Source organism: Chaetodon trifascialis, chromosome 19 (assembly GCF_039877785.1).
Source record: "Chaetodon trifascialis isolate fChaTrf1 chromosome 19, fChaTrf1.hap1, whole genome shotgun sequence".
Lineage (NCBI taxonomy): Eukaryota > Metazoa > Chordata > Actinopteri > Chaetodontiformes > Chaetodontidae > Chaetodon > Chaetodon trifascialis.
The window spans coordinates 21,806,450-21,833,125 of NC_092074.1; the positions used below are offsets into that span (position 1 = coordinate 21,806,450).

A 26,676-nucleotide genomic window follows, 5' to 3' on the forward strand; every position below is an offset into this window, starting at 1 on the left:
TTGTGTTGGGAAACATTTTATTTATCTTTAAAAAACAGATTATTTCTTTCTTCTCTGTCGACAAACTTCATCCTGCAGCTGTAAACTGACGTGTTTGTGACTCAGGTGAACAAATGTTGTCTCAGAGTTTAGACTTGTGCAGCTGTCGGTCTGCTGAGAGTCCCGAGAGACCAGCAGAGACCTGCAGCTGTGAGACCGTCCACGTGACCTGCAGCAGGCGCTCACTCACCTGAGGGATCACTGAGTCTACATGAAGGAAATTAGATTCCCCCAAACCCACAAACTGGTGTGTCCTCTCAGAAAACCCAAGAATCAGAAGAGTCTGATCATGAATCTGTGTTTCATGTGCATGTTTTCTGAATTATTTGAATGTTTTGCACTGAAAAGATGACAGATTATTCTCCTCGCTGCGTCTTTACCTGCAAATCTGAGTCATTTCAGGTTTGTGACCACGCTGACACCTGCTGGTGAGCTCGTGCAACTACAGCTGAATTAAATCAATTACGTCATTTTGTTTTTAGTGAAATAAAACGAAGAACTAAGTAATAAATAAAGCATTGTTAATAAGACCTTATTTTCACAGAGAATGAGACTAAATAATCCTCCAAAAGGAAGAAAAACCGCAGTGAGCCTTCATTTGACAAAATGCCATTTTTATTTAGTGTTAAAGATTAATTACCTGAACGTGTAACCTGTAATAATAATATGATTATGAATTTGACAAAAGTCTTTCAGTTGTAATACTCAGCCGCTGGAAATAAAAATACTAATAACAATGAATATAATTTTCTGAAAATTAAATTTCTCATTTCTTCTTCTTCTTCTTCTTCTTCTTCTTCTTCTTCTTCTTCTTCTTCTTCTTCTTCTTCTTCTTCTTCTTCGTAGTAGTAGTAGTAGTAGTAGTAGTAGTAGTAGTAGTAGTAATTCTAATAGTAGTAATTTTCTTTGTAGTAGTAGTGGTCGTACCGGCAGTGCAGCAGCATCAGACCCTCAAGTTAAGTCGCTACTGTTTGTAGGTACTTTGTACCAACTGAGCTTCCGTACTCCGGAAGTGGTAGTGCATTAGCTCTGCCTTTACAACACCTGTCGTCTGACACAAGGACAGAGGAGCTTCGGCGTCCTTTAAACGACTCTTTCTGATTGAATTTAGATTTCTTCAGCTGTTTTCTTCACACGAGTTTGCAGGTAAGTTTATTTAAGAGTGTGAGGACTTCAGCAGGAGGGTAAACATTCAGGTTCCCGGTTTATTCACGAGGCTAAAACTGTTTGCTAACCAGTTAGCAGGTAATGTTTACCGTGTCCTGCCTCAAAATGGCATTTATGTTATTTTGACTGTTTTTCAGTAACGTCAGAGTCACTGTGTGAATGCACGTTCATGGATCTGATGGACAGTGAACTCAGGACCGTTTCAGAAAGGTGAAACGTTCATGTTGTGCTTCCTGTTAGCCTGACCGGAGAGTCAGGACTTAAAATAATCATAGTAAAATTAATTAAAGTTATAAGGTGATTAATTAATGTTTACGTATGGACAAGAGATCATAACGTGACAAAGGCAAAGGAGAAAGGAATGACAAGAAAATGAGATTACATAGAATTAAGAAATACCTCAAATAATGTTGCATGCTGACACAAAACAAGTCTTTTCAGTGAACACGTGCCCACAGGTTCAGCCAATAAGGCATGGGGGGGGGGGTGACGCTCACTGGTTGTGTTAGTGGAGGTAAACATAAGACCTTCAGGTGGACCCTCAGACTCATGGCTGGTTGTAAGTGGAGCGCTGCAGATGCTGATCACTCGTTGGTCCTGGTTTTGCTCCTGGTGTGCAGACCCTGGATCAGGACTTTGATTTGTTAACAGAGTTCAAGTCAACATATCAGACGCCTCACATCAGCCAGAGTCAGTGTAATTAAACCCAGATTCAAGGGATGTGTGCTGACATGACTCTCTACCATCCATCCCATACAGCATGAACAGTCATAGATTCAGGTTTGGTCAGACTTGACTTCCTGACTGGTCTTCAGCTTTGTCTGTGTGTCCACGTTGACTTGGACTGAAAATGAACAACTTTGTGTGTATCGTGTGTGTTACACTGAGCAGTTGTCCTCCTAGTTGGTGTCAGTAAAGTTGTGTGTGTCTGTGCTGATCTCTCCTCAGATGTCTTCCAAATCTCTGGCCCACAAACTGATGAAAGGGGTGATCGTCGTGGAGCTGCTGGGCGTGTTCGGGGCGTACGGCCTCTTTCACAGGATGAACAACAGCCAAGGTACGGCAGAGAATCACCTGTCGGCTTTAAATCTGCGTGTGTGACGTCTAAAACTTCCCGTTTTATTCCCCCTCACCTGCAGATTTCAGGAGCACCATGAACAGGAGGTTTCCAGCAGTGCTAGAAGGTGAGTGCACCTTTCTGTTCTCTTTGTAATTAAAACACAGAAATATTCACATTAAAATGAGTCAGATGAAAGGTCAGAGACGTTTAATTGATCAGAACTGAAAACAGGAAGAGTTCCTGTGAACGTCTTGTTGGACACAGAGGTGCAGCATGAATATGAACTCTGTACAGACTTAAAAGATTACATACAAGAAAATCTGTTTTTCATTTTACAAAAAAAACCTCCTCAGATGACGTTACGTCTCATTAATGAGACAAAAGTCAAACAGCCTGTGTGTCCTCCATCGGCTGACTGGATCTGAAAACCAGTTTCCGCTTCTGCTTCCTCCCAGTTTACTACCAGTCCAATGAGTGGGCAGGGGTCTATGGCATTCGGGAGCGAGACCACGAAGCCTGGTCGGCCAAGCAGGACTGAGGCCGCGAGCTAAGAGTCCACAGACAGACGGCAGCAGCTACTTCCTCTTCCTGAACCCGCCGCCCCCCGCCCTCGCCCGGCTGAACGACTTCCTCTTGTTGAACATCGCCTTCTTGCGGCGCAGCGTCTTCACGTCGCGGTCTTGGATCCAGTCATCGCGCTGAGACTCCCACTTCAGCTGCTTCAGGCCTGCAGGGACAGACAGGAAGTGACGGGATTCAAACGATGAGGTCGGCGAGACTGAATGTTTTTCTTCTCGTCAGCAACGAGGAAGACGACTGCAGGCGCGTTTAATATCCACCAGTGTGTTTCACGCGTCTGTGAAGGCTCTCGTTCATCCAGGTCAGGGTACTTCTAAGTGCTTCCAAAGGCAGCTGGACTTGTTTGTGGTTCTAGAAGACGTCTCGCCTCTCGTCCAAAAGGCTTCTTCAGTTCTGACTGACTGGTTGGGAGTCTCAGGCGTTTGTCCTCTCGCAGGATCACAGCTCCACCCGGCATCATGCGACTCATCAGAGTCCCATGAGTCGAGGTGTAGCTGGTGCTATAGGTGTTATATAGGTGTGATAATTAAGAATATGATCCTGCGAGAGGACAAGCGCCTGAGAGTCCCAACCAGTCAGTTAGAACTGAAGAAGCCTTTTGGACGAGAGGTGAGACGTCTTCTAGAACCACAAACGAGTCCAGCTGCCTTTGGAAGCACTTAGAAGTAGCCTGACCTGGATGAACGAGAGCCTTCACAGACGCGTGAAACACATGAAAACACATCACCTCAAATCCTCCACTGGACCTTTGAAAGACAAATCATCTCAGTCTATAAGGGGCTGATTATTGTCAAAAAGACCAGAGTAAAACTGTTGTGGTCAATAATCTCAGCAGACAGACGTATGAGAGACGCTGGCTGAGCAGCGTTTACTGATGACAGGGAGTCTGTTTGCTGCTGACTGTTGTTGACTTTCTCTGTGGAGACGACATTAAAGCTGCTGGTATCCAGCAAAGTGAATAAAAACGTCCTGTTGATTTCTGGCTTCATCTCTTCTTCGTCTTTTACTTCTAGCATGATGCTCATCAGGAGATTTATTCAGTGTGTGTGTGAGTGTAAATCAGACCAATCAGCACTCACCTCTACTGTGACACTTCAGAATAAAACTTTCATACAGGAAATGGACGTGAGAGGCGCCAGTTAAACTGAACCAAAGGTTGTTTTTGATTCTGTTTCTTTGTTCCTTTGGTTTGTTTTGTTCATCAGTCGTGCTGCTGTGTGTCGGCGTCACATGTTAGAGGCTGTGATCGCTCACCTGCTTTGTCCGTGTTGGCCATGGCGTTCAGCCCGATGTTGTCAAACTTGGCGCCGGCGTTCTCGTCCAACATGGAGCCGAACTGGAAACGGCAAACACATTCAATAAAACATCAGATCCAACAAGCTGTTCATGTACCGAGGCAGAAACGCCAACTTTCATCGCATCACATGGTGCATCAGCAATCATCTGAGGATCAATATCAGCTCAACCAATCAGCTCGTGGTGGACTACGATGTCTAAATATGGACGCTGCAGCTTCACACACGTTCAACCTGCAGAACAGAGGATCTGAACAATGAGCAGTTTGAAGGAGGATGCCCAAGATTAGAGTCACCAACTCAGCAACTGAGCAAATTATGATGTCACAGAGAAGCTGACCTTTGACCTTTTGGGTGTAAAATGTCATGGTCTGGGCCAAAAACATGTTTCGAGAGGCTTAAAGAAGTCGTCTCACCTCTTCAGCTGAAGCAAACATGGCTCCATCTGTCTTCCCTTTCTTCTTCTTCGTCTTCTTCCCCTGTTTGGAGCCTGTGAAAGGAGCAGCGATCAGTACAACAGCCACCCAACCAATGAGACTGAAGATCAATACATTCTAATGAAGGTCACAGTCTGACCTGAAGCTGCAGAGAAGTCGAGCTCCTCGGAGGATTTCCGTTTCCTCTTTGCTGTGCGAGGAGTTATATCTGGAACTTCTGTCTCATCGTCCGAGTCTGCAGAGAAAAACAAGTTTTATTTCATGGCCTAAAGCAGGAAAGTGTGACTGTTTGTGGACAGACATGAAAGAAAAAGCTCCTTTTTACTGAACTCTTACTCACCATTGAATGCATCGTCGTCCTCCAGCTCTGGACCTGAGAGGAGACAGAAGAAAAGCAAAGAAACGTGAAACAGGAAGACGTTTCGTGGAGTAAACCAATCAGAGGAGCATCACAGCAAAGAAGGAGAAGAAGGAACATGGTTCTCTACCTTCATCGTCATCTTCATCTCCATCAGCATCCATGAACATCCCTCCTTCCTCCTCCAGCTCGTCTCCAAAGTCTTCCTCGTCCATGCTGCCCAGAGACACCTCCTCGTCGTCCAGGTCGTCCATGTCTGAGTCGTCGGAGTCGGAGTCGTCCGCCTTCTTCTTACCTTTCTTACTCTTCACGTTACTGATGGACACGAAGGGAAAAGAGGAGACGACACATCGGAGTGAAAGGCGGCAGAATGAAGACAGAGACGTCTGGAAACGAGCTCCTCGCACAGCGCTGCTTTGAGCTACATGCTAACATCTGCATGCTAACATGCTGATGCTCACAGGTAACATGTTTACCTTCTTACTTTAGACAGTTATCATGCTAACATGAGCTAATTAGCACTGAACAGACTGCAGCTGAGGCTGATGGGAAAGACATTAGTTCTACAGGTATCAGGTTTTGGCCTGATGGTGGCGCTAAAGGACGAGTCAGAGGACCACCTGAGTCTGCAGGAGTCATAATTAATGTCTGCACAATTTTCACCTGAAGAGTTGTTAGCTGCTAATAATAATGTATATAATGTAAAGTTGTTGCCTTATTAGTTAGCACACATGCTAACAACTCCCTGATGCTACATGCTGATATTAAACATGTTAGCATCTAAAGATCTAAAGCGTGTTAGCACGTCGCACTGTGAGCATGGCTGGTTTCTAATCTTTAGCATGTTAGCTTCTTAGCAGGTTAGCATGGATGCAGTTAGCCATGAAATCAACATTTCCACACACACACACACACACACACACACACACACACACACACACACACACACACACACACACACACACACACACACACAGTCAAACAGCAGAGAAGCTGTCAGTCCAGTGTTGAGCACAGTGTTCGATGAATGCAGGAAAAAGTGCTGAGACAGCGTCTGCTCACCCTGCAAAGTCCAGATCGTCGCCTGCCATCTCCGTGAAGTACGAGTCTCCTTCACAGGAGTCTGAAACGAAAACAGAAACGAGGCTTAGTTACAGTAAACTGGATTATTTACAAAAGGTTTATCATTCAGTCCCTTTCATCTTAAAGCAGAACAAAATCCTGCTTTTAATCACATTTATTTAAAAAGTTCTCATTTTATCGTCAGACTTTAAAGTTTTAACACTCAGCTAACGTGAACGAACGGATGTCGACGTCTCGACTCACCAAGAAGCTCCTCGAACTCGTCGTCGTCCACGTCCTCCACGCTCTGGTCGTCGTCGTCGCCTCCTCGTGGACGACGAAGCTTCTTCTCCTGCTGCCGCTTCTTGAAGAAGCTGCAGAGAGTCGAGAGAATAATAATAAAAAAAACGTCACAAACAGCCTGAAAACAGAACGACAGGAAGTTTAAAAGCCTCTGGGCCAAAACACACGAGCTTTGATGAAGAAGTGCTGATTATCTGTGATTGATCCTTTTCTGCAGAGACTCAAAAAGACCTTTTTAGCCTTTTGAACACTTCCACAGTAACAAAGTCACGCTGCATTAAAACACTCGTTTCTTCTTCTTCCTTCAGACGCGCTGTTTGTTCGTGTTTGAGACAGAAAAGAGTCAAACTCACCGATAGAAGAAGACTTCGTCCACGCCGATCTGACTCTCCTCTTTGGACAGAAACTCCTCAGAGTTCACTGACGGGGACAGAAGAAGAGTTCACGGATCAAAAACCAAAGCTGCAGATGATGATGATGATGATGATGATGATGATGATGATGATGATGATGATGATGATGATGATGATGATAGAGACGCTGAAGCTCACCTGCTAACACGCTGACGGGGAGCCTCTGTTTGGGCTTCAGCGCTGCGGCGTCTCTGTTGTCTGAGAAAAAGCAGATTTAGATTTTTTGCTTTTCTTTCTTCATTTTTCTGTGCTTCGTGCCTTCCTCACCTTCTCCCTTCAGCTGTTTGGGGTTCCTGAAGACGAATCGGTCCAGGAATCGGATGAGGGTGAAGTCCTGCAGGGGGTCTCCTGAGTACTGGATGGACCCCCCCTGTGGAATAACACACGGCATGTTTAGAGGAGGAAGAGGAGGAGGAGGAGGGAGATCTTTGTCTTTGTCGTTTTACCTGCAGGAGCGTCTTTGCGAACAGCGACACGGACGGGTGGAAGTGTCGGGCGAGCTGCAGAGACAAACGTCCAGGAGACACGAGTCAGTTTAGAAGGTTTGACGTCTGCTCAGGTCCAACAAGCTCGACTGTTTGAGACCTCAGAGGATGATGATAAATCTGTACGTGTTAATATTAAAGCTCGTCTGGTGTTTCTCACCCTCTGCAGCTCCCACAGGGTCGCGTGGTCGGCGCCGCAGAACGACGGGTTTCTGTGCAGCGGGTCGTATTTCTGCAGGTGTTTCCCTCCTGAAGAGGAACAAGAGTCAGAGTTTCAGAGGACCGACGTGGAGCTTCATGATGGAGGTTTCCATCAGTTTGAATGAAGAGTGAAAGAACTCGTCAGCGACCTTCAGACAAAAGCTGAAGCTGATTTTAACGTTTTCAGCCAAAGCACAGCAGAAACACGACTTTTAAAGATGTTTTCTGCCTCTTCTCAGTTAAAAAACAGCCGTCGTCTTTCTAAAATCGTTTTTTCTGAGCAAACAGAAACACAAAGATCACGACTCTCAGCTCACAGACCTTCCAGGTTCTGGTGATGTACCCATGATGCCGCGGGCTTCGCCTCCTCCGCGGCTGCGCTCGCTCCCTCCTCCAGTTTGTCTGCGTCCACAAAGCGCTCCTCTTCATCAGCGTCCTCCTCGGCGAGGTCTTTGAACTCCTCCTCCTCTTCCTCGCCGCCCTGAATGAACACACAGATAAAAACATGAAGCACGAACTAACGTTTAAAACTATTCTTCTGAAAATGAGCTCCAATGCTGCCACGCGGCCTTCTCACCCCGTCCTCCTGCAGCAGCATCTTCAGGCCCGGTTTGGCCTTCATGACCTCCGACACGAGGAAGAGCGCCCCGCAGGCGAAGGCGGCGCTCTGCTCCACGCTGACCTGCAGCAGCCGCTTCACGAAGGCTTTGACCCGCCGCGGCACCACGTCGGCCTTCAGAGATTTATACAGCAGGTTGAGGAACATGCTCTGCCTGGAGGACGACGACAGCCCGGGGTCCAGCAGCTTCCTGCACCAAAGAAGAAGAAGAGCAGACGTCATCCTGAGTCAACTGTTTGGTGAACTCTGCAGTGACCTGTCTGTAAGAGCTGCCAGGTGTTCTGACAGGTGAGGCGGTCTTACTTGTACAGAGCCACGTAGTATCGGTCGGAGACGGTCTGCTGGGAGTCCATCACCTGGAACAGCAGCATGAGCGCCTGCACGGCCGTGTTGAACTTCACCAGGTGAACCACTCTGAACAGCGTGTCCAGCTGCTCCTTCACCTTCTCGTCCCCGGCGCCGGCGTAGGGATACGCCCTGTTCACGCCCGACAGCAGCACGCTCAGCATCTTCGACTCGATGTCCTTCTTCTTCACGCAGGCGCGGAAGAAGGAGAAGTAGATGGTGATGAGTTTGGCGGCGAGCTCGGCCTCGTCGTGGCTCAGCATCACCTGGCTGAGGAAGCACACGGCGTAGTACTGCGCCTTCGGGCTGATGTTGGGCCGGAACATGAGCCGCTCCACCTCGCAGCACACCACCGCCTTCATGTTGGGGTGCTTTTTCAGCAGCGTCTCCAGCAGGTACGACGCTTTGGACGCCGTCTTGTACTCGGGGTCTCCCAGCTTGTTGATGACCTGTATGAGCAGCGCCCTCTCCTGCTCCGGGCGGTTGCACAGCAGCTCGTGGGCAGTGGCGAGCGCCTTCGCCTTGGTGGCCGCCACCGTGTCGTGAGCCACCGTGTCCAGAGCCGCCACGAACTCGGCCACGTGGTGCTTCAGCTGGTGCTCAAAGTACCAGAGGACGAGGCGGCGGTCGCGGGCGTCGCGGTTGCCGCTGGCCTTCTCCTCCAGCTGGTCGAACGGGTGCTGGGCGAAGGGGCGGAGCTTCCTGTGCTCCGGCAGCAGGTCGGACAGCAGCAGCTCTCGCAGCGTGTCCAGAGCCATCAGACCCATCCGCCGGCTGCCCTTCTTCTTCACCATGGACACCAGGTTCTCCACGTGCTCCAGCGTGTGCACCGGGGCGTCCTGAATCAGAACCGTCATGGCCGCCATCCTGTCCGCCAGCACGCCGGAGGAGACGACCGTCTTCATCCAGTTGGAGTTGGCTCCTTTCTGCAGGTTCTTCTTGCTCTTATAGAGCGCCACGTCGGCCTCAAACAGCCGCTGGGCGAGCGTCTTGTACTGGGCCACCAGCGAGGGATCCTGCGGGCTGGACGAGCCCTCGGCGGCGTATTCCAGGTCGAACCACTTCCCTCCAGGTTTGATCAGCAGCACCTGTCTCTGCTGAAACTCAAACACGTTCGCGCTCTGTTTGGCCTTTTTCTCGCCGGCTGCCTTGACGTTTTTTGTCTTCTTCACCTTCTGTTTGTCCTCCGCCGCCTGGTGGTTGTTAACCTTCTGCTGGGAGCTGGAAGCTTCTTCCTCGGCTGAAGCTTTCTTGGCTTTGGCCTTCTTACCTCCCTTCTCGTCAGCATCTGCAGAGTCGTCCTCGCGCTCGTCGGTGATGACCTGCTGACCGGAGAACCCCCTGATGCCCAGTTTGGTGATGAATTTCTCCAGCTCACCTTCCTCCAGGTCGTCGATCGCTCCCTTCTTTCCTCCGTCCACGAGCTCGTTGGAGTCGTCCAGACCAGCAAGCAGGATGTAGTCGGCCTGCAGAGAAACCAGAGAAGAAGAAAACATCAACAACAACACGACAATACACACCATCAAACAACAAGAAGTTTTACATTTTTTTTCTACTATTAGAAATTAAACTTGGAACTTGTGTTGGACATTTTTCACTGTTTGACATTTTACAGATAAAATATTGATCTATTATAAGCTGACTAATCGATGTATGTTGTCGTTAGTTGTATCGCTTATGTTGCGATTTCATTGAGTGAAAACAAAAACATCAGTTAAACAAACCAGTTAATGTTTCCTTTGATTAAACTTTAATGTCTCACTGATGGTTTACACTAACGCTTCCTCTGGTTTGACTCGTGTCAGCCTCTAAAAGTACAAATAAACCGCATTCTGCTCCACAAATTACAACATGTGTATAAGCAGGTTTTTGGTTTTTAGACATAAAAATCACGTTCATGTGTACTGAGAAGAAACCTGCTGAGGTTTGATCTGGGAAACTCACCTGCGTCCCTCCCAGCCGTAAAACCTCCTCCAGGCTGAACTCGTCGTCTTGCTTCGCTCTGCCTTCACCTTCATCGGCTCCGTCTTCCTCCTCGCCGCTGTTTTCAGCCTCCGTGTCGTTTTCTTCAGGCTGAAATGTCACATTGTTGGTCGCTTTAGCTCTTTTGCGGTGCTTGTTTTTCGCTGCCATGCTTGCTACAGCGTGAGGAGACGTGACCCGGATGTAGAAGGTGACGTCACGTCCGCCCTCCAGTTGTTGAAAAACCGAAATATTGATTAATTCATACGTTGCATTTTTGAAATTAAAAAAAAAAAGTTAGTTCATGTTTTAATGTATATAGTGAGTAATAAATTCGTATTCTGGCGAAGAATAACCTTTTTTTTTTGCTGTTATTAACACGTGACTTCCTGTATAAGTTTTTACATAGCCACTATCCAATCAGAGAGTCGGTCCGTCAGACTATCAAGCTACCTCTTATTCGACATAGTGGTACGGGAAATGAAGGAAAATTGTCTTTCAAAATAATTTTGTAAAGGCTACTGAGGAAGACCCTGCATCTCTAGCAGCGAAAAGATGGAAATTTAAAAAATGTATTGAAGTTTTTCGGGATTATTAAATGAACACATGCACAAGAAAGAATGGGGATTCTGCGAACATCAAGATGAATTAGAAAAATAATGCAAGAGACAAATTTGTAAATATCATTTTTATATCGTGAGAACGCAAAGAATAGGTTGGCCAGAGCTGTAGCTACCACAGAGGTCATGTCTTCTGTCTTATTTCTGAGAATTTCTATTTTCAGTTTTTAAAGACACGAAACATACAATGCTGCAATGTTTTCATTTGGCGCAAGTACGTTCAACAAATAGCGTCTTAATCTGAAAGGTTTGCCGGAAAACGTGTCTTTCATTGCGGTGTGTTAACCTCCATCACTCTGATGGTGTTAGCTCCTGCACAAGGACTTTGTGGCTTTTAGCTACTTTCAACCACCAACAGACACAAATGAGCAAAAGTGTATTTTTATCTTTCATACTCGAAGCTGAAACGTTATTTCCGGCCGCGATTCTTTTCGTGTTTGACCGTTAACGTACTTGTTGCTAACGTGGCTAATGCTAACGGCTAGCCGCTGTCCTGTCAGAGAGCGGAGCTCAGTGCTGGTCAACGTGGTTGAAGTTAAAGTTACATTTTGATTGCGGTCGTCTTGTGAAATAATGCTTTGAAGCCAGACATTAAAAGACTGACCTACAGCAGAATGAGGGCTTGTTTTGGTGTGAAAGCGCAGCAGCTGATCAGCAGAGGCTTCTTTCATCCTGTCAGTCCTTCAGCAGGTGAGTGATCTGAAATACTAGATAAACGTGGAGGGATCAGTGTTCACTGTCATGGAGGAAGAGTTTATTATTAAAACTGCTGGATGTTCGTGTTTGCCAGTGCGATGGAGAGCAGCTCAGATCAGACTCTTCTGCAGCCCCTCAGCAGATGAGGGGAAGCCCGGACCCTCCATGCTGCGACACCTGACCTCCAAAATAAAAGCCACAGGTCCGATTACGGTGGCAGAGTACATGAGAGAGGTCCTCACCAACCCTGTGACAGTAAGTGACGACCAGTTCAGGGTCACGACCCTCCTGATGAGACTGCCTGTGTGATATTTCAATGCTTTTATTGTGAAGCACTTTGCAACCTTTGGTGGTGCTGCTGCTGCTGCTCTCCCTCCTTCCCTCTCCTCTTTCAGGGTTATTATGTGAGGAACAACATGCTGGGACCTGACGGAGACTTCATCACATCACCAGAAATCAGTCAGATCTTCGGAGAGGTGAGACCTTCAGTGATTTCCTGCAGCGGTGCTGATGGAAACAGATGTTTCGTTGTCATGGTTACATGTCGCTCCTGCTGGCTGTCTGTGTGCGCAGCTGGTCGGGGTGTGGATCATCAGTGAGTGGATGGGAGCAGGTCAGCCCAAACAGCTGCAGCTGGTGGAGCTCGGACCTGGAAAAGGATCGCTGGCCGGCGACGTCCTCAGAGTACGAGCTTTATTTAAAACAGCAGCAGGACTTCACCTTCATCAGCACTGATCACCTGTAAAATCACATCACACTCTCTGTATTTTATGCTAATCTGCTGTTAAATGATCTTTATGTGTTTTCATCTGTATATATGAAGTAATAATAAGAACATTTCCTCTTTTTTCCAGGTGTTCAGTCAGTTGCAGTCGGTGCTCGGTAAGACTTCGGCGTCTCTCCACCTTGTGGAGGTGAGTCCGGCACTGAGTCGCCTCCAGGCCCAGCACCTGACTGGGACCTGCAGCCAGGAGGCAGACGCCGAGGACGAGCCGGTTTACCGCCGCGGGGAAACGGCTGCCGGGCTGCAGGTGTCCTGGTACAGGCGCTTAGACGACGTCCCTGCAGGTACAGAGACACAAAGGATTTCCACCATGAAAGAGCAGAGAAACTCACTGAAACACAGAATATTCCAGCAACTACACAAATCATCCCATAATAACCGCTTTCCTGTTTATAGTCTTTTCTTGTTTTTGTCACCTGGTCACTCCTCTAACCTTCAGTCTGTGTCTCCTCTCAGGTTTCAGCATCTTTCTCGCTCACGAGTTCTTCGACGCTCTGCCAATCCACAAATTTCAGGTCAGCTCAACGTCTCTCACGTGTGATTAAAGCTTGTCTGATCCGTGTTTGCTTGTAGAGGAATCAAACTTTATCAGGTGGAAACTGTGCTAACCTTCATTCAGCTCAGTGTGTCATTACACCACACGACCACCAGATGGCGGTAAAGAAGTCAAATCCAGCATCAGCGATCAAAGGCTGCAGCTGCACTTTCAGTTTGAGGCTTTATGAGCTCTGATTGGAGGGTTTTCACACAGGTGTTAACTGCTTGTAGATCCAGTGAAGAAGAAGAGAGTTTCTGTGTCCTGAAGCGAGCCGTCCCTCAGGTGTTTCTTACCTGTCTCAGTCTTCCTCTCTTTGTTTTGGGTAGCGGACGCAGAAAGGCTGGAGGGAGGTGATGGTGGACATCGACCCAGAGAAGGCCGACCAGCTGAGGTTTGTGGTGGCGCCGTCTCCCACGCTGGCCTCGTCCACACTCATACAGGTGAGGACCCCAGCGGCTCGGTCATGTGACTCACCTGGAGCTGCGTCCATCAGAGCGAGAGCACACAGGTGTTTATTGTTATTTCATCTTCACGCTGAGAGCAGATCAATAGTATCGATCGCAAGCAAACATGCGTTCAGGAGCTGAGAGCAGTGAAATGAATGCATCGATTTAAGACGCCGTCGAGGACGTCGGCTGACTGTTAATGACTTCAAACGCTCTCTGTCTGATTGGAGTTTTAGGGAAGGGACATATTTCTCAAACTGAACCAAAGGACACGAGATTATGAGGTTATTCCGTCCTCAACGACAGAAAGCAGCAAGCGGTCACATCAGCTGATCATAAGAAGCGGACTTTCTGATTCGCTCGTTCAGACCTTTCTGATCTGATTTCAGCGCAGATGAAAAATAATTCTGCTGAAACACAAACAAACGTCCTTTAAACGGGAGCTTCAGACGGAGAAAGAAGACAAACTGCTCGTTCTGTAAAACTGGTGAAACGACTTCCATGAAGCAGAGGAGCTTTAAGTCAAGGACTCTCAGCGTCGGGTAATTTTAGCTTTGAGGTGCAGAATGAAGAAGGTCTTTAATGTTTGGACCTCTGTGGAAACGAGCTCCTCAGATAAACTCGCAGAGGTTTGTTTTATAGCCTCCATCTGGTTTTTATTGCCCACATTTCTACCAGTTATATGTTCACAGCCTGTTTGATTTGGCCTCTCTGGCTCGCTGCACCGCTTTGAACGTCCTGCCAGACGCCTGACATCATCATTATCATCACCATCGTCATCCTCCTCAGTCTGCGTGGATGAAGAACCTGCTCTTAAGTCGGAGCTCAGAGTTCAGCCTCCGAATCATCAAAGCAGACCAAACTTCAGGATTAATCTCTAATTCTGCGGTTTACAGTTGAAACAAAGGGCTGTTTTAGCCGGTTTCCACATCCGGAGAGGCGTCAGGACGTGATGTGGAGACTGTGTCGAAACTCAGAAAGGCAATGTTCAGATGTGCGATGCTAACGGCGGCTAACGGAGCCTGGAGGAAACACAGCAGAAAAAAGACGATCACATGACCTCATCTCACCCTTTAATCCATCTGCTTTTACTCATTTGGGGCTCGTCATGTGTTTGTGTGTGTCAGGCAGGTGAAAGGCGGAGCCACGTGGAGGTGTGTCCGGAGGGCGGAGTCATCGTCCAGCAGCTGGCCCGGCGGATCGCGGAGGACGGAGGTGCGGCGCTGATTGCCGACTACGGCCACGACGGAACCAAGACGGACACGTTCAGAGTAAGATGGGCCCTTCACGCTCAGTGGCCACTTTATTAGGTACACCTGAACAGTCTGAGGCAGGTCAGCGTGAGGTCACCGAGGTCATTTCTTTTCTAGATATAAGATTTCATCCACATCAAACACCTTATTTTTCAGATCCCGTCCGGAAGGTTTTTCTTTCTGTTGTCTTTGTGAGGACTAATTTGAGAGTACAGTCAGGACATGTTGGACATTCTGTCCACACGTTTCTTCGCTTACAGTTGAAGGAAACAGATGCAGGAAGCAGTGAAGCCCATCAGCTGCAGGCGGGGAGGAAACCCGGGTCGACCGGCCGACTCATCTGCCTCTGATGCAGCTAACTCTGAATGTGCTCTGAACGTCCCCGAGAAGCTTTTCTAAAAATTCATTTCATGCTGCAGATCTGCACTTTCTGAGGATCCCTGATGCTAAATATAAGTATGTGAACATGAAGTGGCCATAAAACTTGTTGCAGTTGTACGATGGTGCTTTAATGACACAGTAGAGCTGCTCGCTTCTCCATGTGAAGCTTTCTTGGCTCAGAGAAGCGAAGCCAACAGCAGCCTGATGGGAAACTGCTGAATCTGTTTCACGTCCAATCCGACGGAGAGAAAATGTAAACATCTGAGGTCGTGCTTTATTTCTGTCATCCGTCAGGGTTTCAAAGGTCACCAGCTCCACGACGTCCTGTCCTCGCCCGGCTCGGCCGACCTCACCGCTGACGTGGACTTCAGCTACCTGCGGAGGATGGCTGGAGGGGGCGTGGCCTGTCTGGGACCCGTCACTCAGAGGAACTTCCTGAAGAACATGGGCATCGACTCCAGGATGCAGGTATTGTCGTCACAGTTAAGCATGCGGCACCTTTAGCCAGAAATACCAGGATGTGAAGCCAGCAGTGCTGCTTGAATACCAGATGAGACATTAACTGTCTCTGCAGGTTCTGCTGAGGAACTGCAGCGACGCGTCCACCAGGAAGCAGCTGATCAGCAGCTACGACATGCTGACCAACGCCGCCAAGATGGGCGAGCGCTTCCACTTCTTCAGCCTGCTGCACCTCAGCCGGCTGGCCCAGCCCAAGAGATCGGAGGGGCTGAAGCTGGAGAAGAAGAGCCCGGCTCCGCTGCCTGTGGCCGGATTCACCAAGCTCAGCTTCTCCTGAGGGTCTGTGACCGTCCACAGACCGAAACGATCTGACTCTTCTACAAAGGTTTGGAGCTCTGATGGATTATGGGATATTTAAAATGATGACGTATTCACGCAGAAGGACGCCAGTGTGCATGTTGCTGATTCAGAGAAGAAGAAGAAATCTGTTCCAGGTTTTATGTCCAACATGGAGCTGAAGTGTATAATAAAGACATTTTGATGTAAAAAAGCAAGAAAATAAATTATTTCAAACATTTCTTGTTTAGCTCACGTTGCTAACTGTCGCTTAAAGTGAAAAAGTTTATTTCCCAAATCCAAAGCTCTGATTCCTGCAGGCCTATTTGTCTCCTGATGCCGAGTGACTGGAGGTCAAAGGTCATCCCGCAGCAGGAGGATCTTTTTCATTGTCGCTCGGCTCGTCCACATCTTGAAGCAGTTAGCTGAGCTCACAGTTGTGAACAACGAGCCCGCCGCTCCTCCGGTAGCAATTAAAAGATTCAGTTACACGTGTGTGTGTGTGTGAGTGTGTGTGTGTGTGTGTGAGTGGGGGGGTGGGCAGCTGCTGCCAAAACAAGCAGCCGTCCTCCAGAGGAGCGGCGGAGCGAGGCGATCGTGTTCAGGATTGGTAATTAAATGATCGTTTCCAAACATCCTGCTGCAGATCGTTATCAGCTTTTCCTCTGATTCAGGACGATCTGTGCGCTCCGGCTCTGACGAGTCGCTCGTACATTTGGAAGAAATTAGAGGTTTTTGTTGAACTCCTACAACTGAAGATGCTTAAAGGGTTTCTCACCCTGAAGCCGCAACCAAACTCTGGCGGATTGTGCCTTTAAATCTGTGACAGAGGATCTGAGTGTCATTCTACTGTTGCCTCAAAACGCTATGAATAAGAGAATCTGAATTACTGAAATATAAAATGAGAGTTCCCCAAATGAAACCATTCAGCTTTAATATTTTCCCATTAAAAATCACCCACATGACACAACAATTATTGCAAAAATAGAAAACATGAAATAAATTCTCAGGATCAGATCAGGATGAAAACGCTCGACGGTTCACTCTTTTTTCCACAGAACGACAAAGACAATAGCAGCTCCATTTTCAGCTCGTCTTCATCCAAAGTTTCAGGAAGAATCACTGAAAACAACTCTAAATTTGTTTCCCTGCAAAGGTATTTTGTGAGTCCTGAGTTTTAAGTTTGCATTTTAACCTGCGTCAGTAGCTTTAAACATGGCAGAATGAGGACTGAATGAATGGAACTAATTCTACAGCTAGTTAGCATGTTAAAATGCTAACTGTTAGCAAGTTAAAACTCCAACAAACTGAACAATAAACTCCTCATTCACAGCGTATCGTTAACATGCTAACAAGCTAAGATGCTTAACGTTACATCATGCCAGCTGGTGAACTGTGTTGGTTGGGTTAGCTAGTAAATACCTCTAGCTACAAAGCTAATCTAGGAGGCTACTTTCTACTTGAAGTTCTATTTGGAAAGTTTCAGGAAAGTTTCAAGCTGCTTGCCCCGATATGTCTTGTTTTAATTTTTTTTTTCTTTTTCCAGACTGTTGCGTTTCCTAAATCTCTACAGAGGAGGTGGAAACGTTAGCATGACATAAAAGTCACAATGACATTTAGCAGTTAGCATGCTAAGGTGGCTTAGTAGCTGTAACAATGCTAACGTTTCCTCAGTCACTACAACAGAGTCTGTAAGTCAACGATGAAAATGGAAAAATCCTGTCATTTCCCTTTAATATCTAATAGCTGTTAAGCACGTCTGCTGTGTAGCATTAGCATTCAGCTCAAAGATGACGAGTCTGAAATGTCCTAAAAAGGACACCATACAGAGAATAAACCCTTCTGATTTTGGGAATATGAGTTTTCCTCTGACGCCACCTTCAGGACAAACTTTCATTCATACAATATTTTAGTTTTTCAGGGTTGACTTTGACAGTTTGGACCCGGCTTAGCGAAGACCAGCTGGTCCAGCCCGTCCCTGCGGTGTAATGAGCATCAGTTCTTCATCTCTGCCCTCGTTAAACAGATTTTTTTTTTCTTTTGCAGTTGAACAAACCAAAAGTTATAATCAGTGAAATTCCACTTTAGTTTCCCAATAGTGCAAAGACTTCCCAGCAAGAAACAACAGAAAAATGAACAACACAATCTGGACATGATGAAGACGTCTGTTCCAGCTGGCGTCTCAGAGGACGACTTAAAAATAGCCCCCGTCTCTGAAATGTAACAACGACATCATAAAAATATCTGAGCTGAAAAAGTATGTAAAGGCTCTGGATTGGTCTTAGCTAGTCCTTCTGCGGCCTGACTGGCAGTGCAGACGTTTACTGAATGTTGCATTCTGGGAAACGCCCCCCCCCCCCTCGCTCACGGGGTGTGTTTGTGACGGTTTGTAGAAAACGCAGTGAAACAGGAAAAATAAAGGAGGTGTTCAGATTAAATTCTCTGGACCTGAATTACGGCTGCAGTGAGCGCGTCACGTGACCTCACTCAGCCGCCGCATGCTGGCGATGCACCGACACCTCATCCCATCTTGGGGAAAGTGGGACCACGTTAGATTGGACTCCAGAGCGTCTGCTGCAACGACTGAGGGACTCCTCAGATCAGCTGCTCCACATAGGAAATGTTCACCCCCCAGGGGCCTCTAGGGGTCCTCCTCCATGTCGTCCAGGTTGGGGGACATGATGAAGTGTTTGGGGTAGTGCAGGCCTCGCTCGTCAGCGTGCTCCTCCCAGCGGGCGTCGTCGCTCTCGTGGGTGATGTAGCGCTCGCCTCGCCGCGTCTCGAACTCCCTGAGGTCCAGCCAGGTCTGGTAGTCCTGCAAGAAGAGAAGACGCCGAGAACAGTTTCAGAATTCAAACCCTGACGGCGGCATTTTCTGCCAGAGTTCAGTCGTTCGCTGCTCCTTCTGTTATTGGACCATATAATAAAAGCTGAGAGCTGTGGGAATGTCCTCCATGTGTTTGTAAGCTGTTCGTTACCTGCAGCCAGGGGTGGCTCAGCGACTTGTCCACGCTGTAGCGCTTCCTCATCTTCACCTGCAGCAGGTTATTAATGAGGTCCGTGGCTGCGAGGGACAACAAACAAGCTGCTGTGAATCCTTCAGCCTCGACTCTCATTCAGGTTTTCTGACCATTAAAGCTTTTAAAAAAATCTAAATTCACACTGCATCAAAACATCTCCACTCCTTTGCTGTGGAGGTACTGAAATTATTGATCCACGACATGTCTCAGTTTCATTTCAAATGCAAGAAACGTATTTAATTGGTCAAATAAAACTCCTTTTAAAGATAAGAAAACATGAAAATGGTCAATATGCAGCTGTTGGTTCGGCTTCTTTTCTATACTGATGATTCACTTTTATTCTTCAAACTCTTATGAACCTACATTTCCACAAAATTCAGCTCTGGTGCGACAGTCTCTTTATGCCTCAGATCCATGTTTGAAACACCTGACTCGGTGCTTTGATCGTTTATCTCACACCGCCTCTTACCCTCCTCTGAGATCTCCTTCCACGGGTTGGGCGGGTACATGAAGGCGGCGTTCTGGATCTGGTCGTTGATGTCCTCGTCTTCGTTGAAGGGAAACGTCCCGCTCAGGCTGACGTAGATGATGACGCCGACTGACCACATGTCCAGAGATCGGTTGTAGCCTTTGCTGCGAAGCACCTCCGGCGCCAGGTACGCCGGCGTGCCGACCACAGAGCGACGGAACGACTTCTCGCCGATGATACGAGCGAAGCCGAAGTCACAGAGCTTCACCTGCAGGACAACAGAGGTGGAGTTCGATGAAGATGCGATCGTGCTGCTGAGCTCTGAAGAAGGCTCTGGAGGTTTGTTCTAACCTGAGGGAAAGGTTCTGCTGAGGCCAGGAGGACGTTCTCAGGCTTCAGATCGCAGTGGACGATGTTCTTGAAGTGAAGATGTCTGAGTGCCACCAGGATCTACGCAGCAAAAGGAAACAGCTGATTTAACATTTGAGGAAAACCAGCAAAGCAATTAGTCAAACATCATTAATCACTGAAGGAGTTCAGTTGAAGTCGTCACTGACCTGTGTGACCAGGAACTTGGTGAGGCGCTCGGGCAGTCGGCTCTTCTCGCTGGATAAAATCATCTCCAACATGTCCCCGTGAAGCTTCTCCATGACCACGAACACCTGCTCGGGCGTCTCAAACATGCACTCCAGGTTAACGATCCCCGGGTGGTGGAGGTTCTGTCCGAGAGAGGCGGAGGACACTAAACACACAAACTGCAGCCTGGATAATCAAACACGGTCTCAGGAGAGTCTGAGCGTCGTACCTGGAGGATGGCCACCTCGTTCCTCAGCTGGCTCTCCTGTTTGGTGGGAAACCTCATTTTGTCGATGATTTTGATGGCCACGTCTCTGCCGGTCTTCCTGTGTTTACCTGCAGAGGACAAAGAGGAGGACGTCACATTTTAGCTCTCTGCGGGTATTTTTAAGAATCTGTGATTCAGATCACTTCCCATGATTTTGAATGAACTCAAATAAAACAATTTTTAGTGATTTTGGCAGATTTCAGATGTGACTCGCCTCCGTAGACGATCCCAAACTGCCCGGAGCCGAGGACCTCGTCAGCAAAGATCTGGTACACTGAGCTGATATCCTGAACAGCAGAGAGGTCAAACAGGGTTCACATGTTGCCAAATTAATTAAAAACAAACGATTTCCTTTAAAAAATGGACAGATATTAATTGTCCTCAGAGGCTGAACCTAAATGAATTCATGAAATTGATCCTCTGATGTTTCGTATAGCACCACCAAAAGGTAGAAGTATTCCCCTCAGCTGTACGTTGAGATTAACGCTGACTGTTCATGTTAGCCAGCTAACGAGCTAAAGTGACTGTATTAGCATATTAGCATGCTACTGTTACCATGCTAACAAAGGACAGCAGCTGAACTCAAGATTTCATCTTAACATGCTAACTATGGGTGTGTTAGCATGCTATGTCAGTATGCTAATGCTAAGGTGTGTTCTCATATTTAGCTTTATCTCTCTGTGTTTGATGTCCCTGGTTTTCTTGCATTTTCAGTGAATGATGCTCTGTGAAATTTGTTTGTTTTACTTCTTACACTTACATACTTTTACTTATAATGTCAAAGCAGTCAAAACAAGTGACGCTATCACCACATTTAGAATTCAACACAGAACATGTCAGGTGTGTTTTATCATGTGAGACACTCGTCCTGAGCTCCGTGAATAACTAAGGAGATAATATGAGTGACTTACCACATTTTCTTGTATCTGGGAGTTGGACACTGATATGCTGATGGATAATTCCTCTGAGGAGACACAAGACACAAACACAGCGTGGAAATGTAAAAGCCATAAACCCCACACGTGTGCACAGCCCCCCACGTATAGCGGAGACGTGTGAGGCTTTATTTTTCTAACCTTCAAATCATTAAAATCTCATTTCCTACGTTTCCTTGTTTGTTAAAGAAAGAGATGACAGAGGAGATTTCCAGCTGAGATCAAACCGACAGGTTTGTTTGTTCAACACGTGATGAAAGAGCACAGAGGATGTTTCCATCTCCAAATCATTTTCCAGATTTCACAAAAATTAAAGCGTCTATTTCCTGTCTCTCTCTGAGCGAGTGTGTACGTGTGCGTACAAAGGAAACGCTCACAAACTGCTGCTAATGTTAATCCAGCCTGACGCTAAAAAGCCGAGGGCGCGTTCTGTGTGAGTGAATTTCCACTGATGAGCAGATATTGATTTCAGATCGCCAGCCCGGCTTTGATTGGGTCATCCCTCTGCGATCGATAGCAGCAGTCTGCTGTAGGTGGGCGGCCTGTTGATTTTCAGGTCATCGGTTAGGTCATCGTTCGGGGAGTTCATGTAACTTTATCGACACAAATGTAAAATATGTGAAGTCCAGATCTGTGGTTCAAATTCTTAAACAGCTTTGTTTTTATTGACCTCAAAGGAAAACACTTATTTTAACACAAGCTGTTATTTTCCATCTTAAATATGAGCATATTTCTGTTTTGTTGTTTGTTTGCTGTAAATGCAACACTTCCTCCGACTCTTTCACATTAAAAGCCCTCCAACTGTTCATTCTGACATTTCTCAAAACACTTATTTCCCTTCTTTCCGACAGTTAGATGAGAAGATTAATGTCATGAATGTGCGTTAAGAGATGAAGTCAGGATGTGGTTAGCCTAGCTTAGCATGAAGACTGGAAACAGAGGAAAACAGCTAGCCTCGTTTGTCCAAAAATCCAATTACCAGCACCTGAAAAGGTCATCAATTAACAAGTTGCATCTTTTTGTTTAATTTCTTAATGCTGGATAAAGACAGGCTAGTTGTTCCTCCCTGCTTCCACTCTTTATGCTAAGCTAGGCTAATTTTTGCCTGACTCCAGCTCCAGAATCATTACTTGGGGAAAAAAAAAAAAAGTAATAATTTCTGAAAATGTTCCTTTAAAAATCTTTGAGCTCCTCAGGCAGCAGAGTCAGTTTCCATCCCTGCAAGGCTTTTATTGTGAAAGATCTTCAGGAAGTGTTTCATTAACAGGAGGCATTCGGGAACAGCTACATTATTTTGAATGTCAGTCCAAACTTCCTTCCTTCCTTCCTTCCTTCCTTCCTTCCTTCCTTCCTTCCTTCCTTCCTTCCTTCCTTCCTTCCTTCCTTCATTCATTCATTCATTCATCAATAACGGGAAATGTTTGTTTCCTTCTGTGCAGAGTTGTTTGTATTTTGTTGGCAATTAAATTCTCACTTTTAACAGCTCCACAGTTTCCTGGAAGAGGAAATAAAGACGAAAACCTCGTTATCAAGGAAAAGTCATTAAGAACTTTGTACTGTATATACGGACAAAACTGCTGAAATAAAATACAACTTGCTTATAAAATCAGTGAAGCAGGATGAAGAAACGTTTCATAATGATGAGCTGAGTTCAGAAATGGATTTTCAAGGTCACATGTTTTACTTCAACATTTAAATATTGAATAGGCAGAAACAGATTCACACTGAAGTAGGAAACTGAACAGAACAAGCCGGCCTTGAACGCAGCATTAGTGATTGTGTGCCTACTGATCACTGTTAGATCACTATTCATAGTTTATGTAACTTTATTGACACTACTGCGTGCGTATTAGAGCTTCAGCGTGTTTAATCATGTACTTTAATGTGTTCCTCCTCTGTTTTTATTCCATGTTTTTCATTTCCTGTCATGTTTTCGGTTTTACATTACTCTTGCTATGCATTATTACAGCGTCGTGGGCCCACCGTGGGACTGTTTGTCACTGAGATGATCCAAAAAAACAAAAAAACCTTGTTACATCATCTGTCCATTAACTTATTGATGTGTGCTGCTGTAATTTCATTGCAAAACATCTATTTCTGGAAAGACACTGAAGCCAGACGTTAATTACTCAACAGGTGGAAAACATGGCTGACTGCGTCCTCTAAGTACAAATGTTTTATAATAATGAAGCTTTTCCATAATAGTTAATGATTTTTTTTAAAGCCATGAGGTCCATTTAGGCATTTAGTGCTGGAGATCTCACTCTGGGATGAAACTTAAAACAGACAAAAAGACACTTTAACCTGAGATGAATCAGGGCGGAAAATCCTCTGAAATCCCTTCAATCATGTTAAAATGTCAGCAGGCGGTTGGGCTGTGTGTGTGTGTGTGTGTGTGTGTGTGTGTGTGTGTGTGTGTGTGTGTGTGTGTGTGTGTAGGTGGTTTTGGAGGGGTTGTATAACAGTTGTCTCTGAAACAATATTTGGAAGCTCTTCATAAATCCACACATCCATTAAAACCTAAAACATATCAGAGTCTAATCTGATTTGAGAAATGGCTCCATTACTGCATTAAAGAGGAGAGTCGTTGAGTAAAGTTGAGTTGTGGGTTCAATTCCCCGAAATGAAACACAATCTGCCTTCTGTTAAATAGTGGAAATCAATAAAGATCAAACTAAAATCTCCTTTAACAACAGCATCTTCCTGCAGCCTGTAGAGGTTGTGGCGTCCCTCAGGGATCATTTCTTGGACCTTATCTTCTTAATGTTTGCCCAAGGATACATCATACGTAGGCGAAACTTTTACTGATATTTTAATATCAGTAAAAACAAACTGACAAATAGACCATTTCCTCCAGAAACCACTGAGCTTGGAGCTGGATTGATATGTTTTAAATCACATATGAATTAACCGCCTTAAGAATCACACCAAGAAAAAGGCCTTTAAGCAGATGAGGCTCAGGTGTATCCTCACTCACCTGTCCTGCTTAACCAGACAGGATGTCTGAGACAGCAGCATTAGTCCAATCAGCTTTATTATCACTCATCAGTTTGTCTTTTTTTTTTTTGCAAATTTTCACTTCAAAGGAATCAAATTCAAAGCTGACCTCACCACCAGAGAGCCTGTTTTTAAAATCCAGGTATTTCTGCTCAAGGTCTATAAGAAATGCACTTTGATTCTTAGATTCTTTGATTGTGTTGTTATTTTTAGATATTTATGCCACAGGGAGCCTGAAGTTGGACTAAAGTGGTTGTTTTTGGCAGCTACTCACTGTGGTCCTTCCCCTGGCCGGGCCCGGTGCCGACGCTGGCTTTGGGCGTGACGGGCATCATCGCCTGTCGGATGGCCTTCTCCCAGCTCTGGCCCACGTCCCGGCCCACACCGGACGCCGTCAGGACGGGGTTGTGGTACAGGCCGCCGTTGTCTTCCCCGACGTAGTACACCATGTTGGCCGTGATCACCTCGAAGCAATGAGGGTTGCTGCCCTGGGAAAGGCTGCTGAAGTCCTGCGCCGGCTCCACCTGAAGGATCTCGGACAGCGGGATTTCCTGTGGTTTGTTTGGACAAACAGAAAGTCAAACATCAGATTCTTGTTCCTGTCACGGACCACATGAAAGCTCAGGGTGATTAAAAAACACCTCCACTTTCAGCTCAGAAAACCCAAACCTCTGCACTTCTTCTGGTAAGTTGTTCTAATATTTTACGTCATTTCAGCCAATGAGAAGCATCCATAGGACCCACAGGACCCTGTTTCGGCTGCTGGTTGGTCCCAGCTCCCTCCATCCTGACAACTCTCCTCTCTCTGCTGAACTGTGCGACGCTCTTTGAGTTTCAGTGTTTGAAACTTCGCTTCCTTCCTCCTCTCCAAAAACCACCCCACCCCTCCAAAAACCTTAGAACCTGCCAGATCAAACATATAAAGGAGAACGATCGGCCCAGCGGTGTCTTCATGCCCCTCAGTGTCATCTGAACGTTTCGTGTTTTGCCAAGTTCCCCCCCCACCTCCCCACCCCGACCACAGACTCCGATCAGCATCTATTCATCCTGCCGCTGATTAAAAGGCAGGACGTGCCGAGGCCGCTTTGGGCACGAGGCAGCGTGGCGACGAGCCAGAGAGACGGGGGGAAGCGACCTGAGGTCCTAAAAACCACTACAGATGCCCCCCCTCCCTCACCCGGCTCTCGCTTTCTCTTCAAAGGAAGGGCTCTGCAGCGCTTTGTGGTAAAGGGCAACAGGTCGCTGGCAGACACAAGATGAAAGGAGGAGGAGTATGGGAGAGGAAAATGATAGAGAACGAACAGAGCTGCAGCTGAACTGACCTGAATTCATCTGTGATCGTTTCAGATTTGAAGGAAACAAAGTTCCCTTTGTGGAAACTCAAAACTGGATCAAAAAAGTCATAAAGTCGGAGAAACTTTTTGAGTTCAACCTTAAAGCTCGAGCTCACATCAAGCCATGGCCACAGAAGATCACAGGTGTCCACTGACACTGCAGAGCTGAAGCGTACCGACTCTGATCAACAGTTTGATTCTATTAAGGACGTCAAAAGTATAATGCAGTACTCTTTAAATACCATGTGTTTAAAGTCAAAGTCACAGCCGGGGCTCAGGAGGTAGAGCGAAGGTCGGTGGTTCGATATCTGGCCTCGGCTGTAAACTTGGACAAGAAACTGAACCCCAAATTGCTCCTGATGCTTTCTGAATGAGTGACTGCAAACTGGTCTGAACTTCATTACAGATGTGATGCTATTTTGTGTCGATCTGACTTCTCTCTGTGCTCTGACATCAAAAGAAACTAGTGTTGTATCAGCGTTAATAATTCTGTTATGGTGTGAATCTGTGAACCTGCGGCTCTCTGGGTTTAATTACGGCAGCCGTACTGTGATTACCCTTTATTATTTTTCACGTTCTCCATTTATCTGTAATTACTTCTGCAGCCGCCACATCTGAACTTCCACTCTGAGGAAGATAAGGCTTATCTTATCTAACTGTTCCTGTTAACTGTTGCCAAGAAAAAACTGTTGAACCTGCAGTGATTCTATTCGATTAACAGATGTGTTACCGACGCACCGCAGGAGCTCAGGAGCAAAGCAGCTTCACTCCACGTCCAGTCGGCCCTGCGCGTCCTTAGTGTTATAAGCTGTGTGTCTGCAGCGATAAAGACTTGAGTCTGAGCCAGTAACAACTGAGGATGCGCCCACTCGTGCTGGGGTCACAGCCAGCGGTGGTCTAATACATGATACATAATACTGAATACTGATATGGCTCAGCTTCCTCTGCAGATCAGAGGGAATGCAGAAGAGCCTTCGGGGCAGAATAGTTTTGTAAAATTGCAAATATTAAACACAGTTCAATCATTTCAGTAAATGTGCTCATTCACTTTCCTGCTGAGACTCAGATGAGAAGATCAATAGCACTGTCATGTCTGTGTAGTAAGTATAAGGCAACAGCCAGCAGCCGGTTAGCTTAGCGAAGCACGAAGGCTGGAAACAGGGGGGGGGGCAGCTAGCCTGGCTCCATCCAGAGGTAAAAAACAGCTCCTCTAAAGCTCCCTGATGAACATGCTATACA

General features: G+C 46.6%; 4 protein-coding genes across 5 annotated transcripts in view; 2 read left to right on the forward strand and 2 right to left on the reverse strand.

Annotated features, from left to right (window-relative positions):
- Positions 1–1,053: 1,053 nt before the first annotated feature.
- LOC139347958 (protein CEBPZOS-like) lies at positions 1,054–2,860 on the forward strand. The gene is made up of 4 exons (XM_070987862.1): positions 1,054–1,185; positions 2,155–2,263; positions 2,346–2,390; positions 2,722–2,860. The coding sequence occupies exons 2-4, from the start codon at positions 2,155–2,157 to the stop codon at positions 2,802–2,804; spliced, it is 237 nt and encodes a 78-aa protein (XP_070843963.1). The 5' UTR covers positions 1,054–1,185; the 3' UTR covers positions 2,805–2,860.
- Positions 2,842–10,523, reverse strand: cebpz (CCAAT enhancer binding protein zeta). The gene is made up of 17 exons (XM_070987860.1): positions 10,308–10,523; positions 8,322–9,829; positions 7,977–8,208; positions 7,721–7,880; positions 7,359–7,447; positions 7,160–7,213; positions 6,981–7,083; positions 6,852–6,911; positions 6,654–6,720; positions 6,262–6,371; positions 5,998–6,058; positions 5,066–5,250; positions 4,918–4,950; positions 4,717–4,812; positions 4,557–4,630; positions 4,100–4,181; positions 2,842–2,993 (listed from the first exon to the last, which is right to left on the reverse strand). The coding sequence occupies exons 1-17, from the start codon at positions 10,494–10,496 to the stop codon at positions 2,842–2,844; spliced, it is 3,255 nt and encodes a 1,084-aa protein (XP_070843961.1). The 5' UTR covers positions 10,497–10,523.
- A 683-nt stretch (positions 10,524–11,206) lies between these two features.
- ndufaf7 (NADH:ubiquinone oxidoreductase complex assembly factor 7) lies at positions 11,207–16,079 on the forward strand. 2 transcript variants are annotated; one of them, XM_070987443.1, is made up of 10 exons: positions 11,207–11,635; positions 11,736–11,896; positions 12,037–12,117; positions 12,215–12,325; positions 12,496–12,709; positions 12,882–12,940; positions 13,290–13,403; positions 14,537–14,680; positions 15,338–15,511; positions 15,618–16,079. In XM_070987443.1, the coding sequence occupies exons 1-10, from the start codon at positions 11,560–11,562 to the stop codon at positions 15,837–15,839; spliced, it is 1,356 nt and encodes a 451-aa protein (XP_070843544.1). In that variant the 5' UTR covers positions 11,207–11,559; the 3' UTR covers positions 15,840–16,079. The 2 variants fall into 2 exon arrangements, with proteins under 2 accessions (XP_070843544.1, XP_070843545.1); XM_070987444.1 differs by having other exon boundaries at positions 11,216–11,635; positions 11,751–11,896.
- Positions 16,080–17,602: 1,523 nt separating this feature from the next.
- Positions 17,603–26,676, reverse strand: part of LOC139347990 (serine/threonine-protein kinase D3-like) — a 30,955-nt gene continuing 21,881 nt past the window's right edge. The window contains exons 11-19 of the mRNA XM_070987906.1: positions 24,378–24,654; positions 21,083–21,135; positions 20,386–20,458; positions 20,133–20,239; positions 19,885–20,046; positions 19,679–19,777; positions 19,328–19,595; positions 18,817–18,902; positions 17,603–18,653 (exon numbers count right to left, since the gene is read on the reverse strand). Of these exons, the coding sequence (XP_070844007.1) occupies positions 18,480–18,653; positions 18,817–18,902; positions 19,328–19,595; positions 19,679–19,777; positions 19,885–20,046; positions 20,133–20,239; positions 20,386–20,458; positions 21,083–21,135; positions 24,378–24,654 (1,299 nt within the window). The 3' untranslated portion in view covers positions 17,603–18,479. The remainder of the gene's footprint in view (positions 18,654–18,816; positions 18,903–19,327; positions 19,596–19,678; positions 19,778–19,884; positions 20,047–20,132; positions 20,240–20,385; positions 20,459–21,082; positions 21,136–24,377; positions 24,655–26,676) is intronic.

Coding starts and splice junctions, on each gene's coding strand:
- LOC139347958 (XM_070987862.1), top strand. CDS start 2,155: ATGTCTTCCAAATCTCTGGCCCACAAACTGATGAAAGGGGTGATCGTC. Junction 2,264..2,345: donor CAGGATGAACAACAGCCAAG/GTACGGCAGAGA, acceptor CCTCACCTGCAG/ATTTCAGGAGCACCATGAAC. Junction 2,391..2,721: donor GTTTCCAGCAGTGCTAGAAG/GTGAGTGCACCT, acceptor GCTTCCTCCCAG/TTTACTACCAGTCCAATGAG.
- cebpz (XM_070987860.1), bottom strand. CDS start 10,496: ATGGCAGCGAAAAACAAGCACCGCAAAAGAGCTAAAGCGACCAACAAT. Junction 9,830..10,307: donor TACGGCTGGGAGGGACGCAG/GTGAGTTTCCCA, acceptor GTTTCTCTGCAG/GCCGACTACATCCTGCTTGC. Junction 8,209..8,321: donor TACTACGTGGCTCTGTACAA/GTAAGACCGCCT, acceptor TCTTTGGTGCAG/GAAGCTGCTGGACCCCGGGC.
- ndufaf7 (XM_070987443.1), top strand. CDS start 11,560: ATGAGGGCTTGTTTTGGTGTGAAAGCGCAGCAGCTGATCAGCAGAGGC. Junction 11,897..12,036: donor TCCTCACCAACCCTGTGACA/GTAAGTGACGAC, acceptor CTCCTCTTTCAG/GGTTATTATGTGAGGAACAA. Junction 13,404..14,536: donor CCTCGTCCACACTCATACAG/GTGAGGACCCCA, acceptor TGTGTGTGTCAG/GCAGGTGAAAGGCGGAGCCA.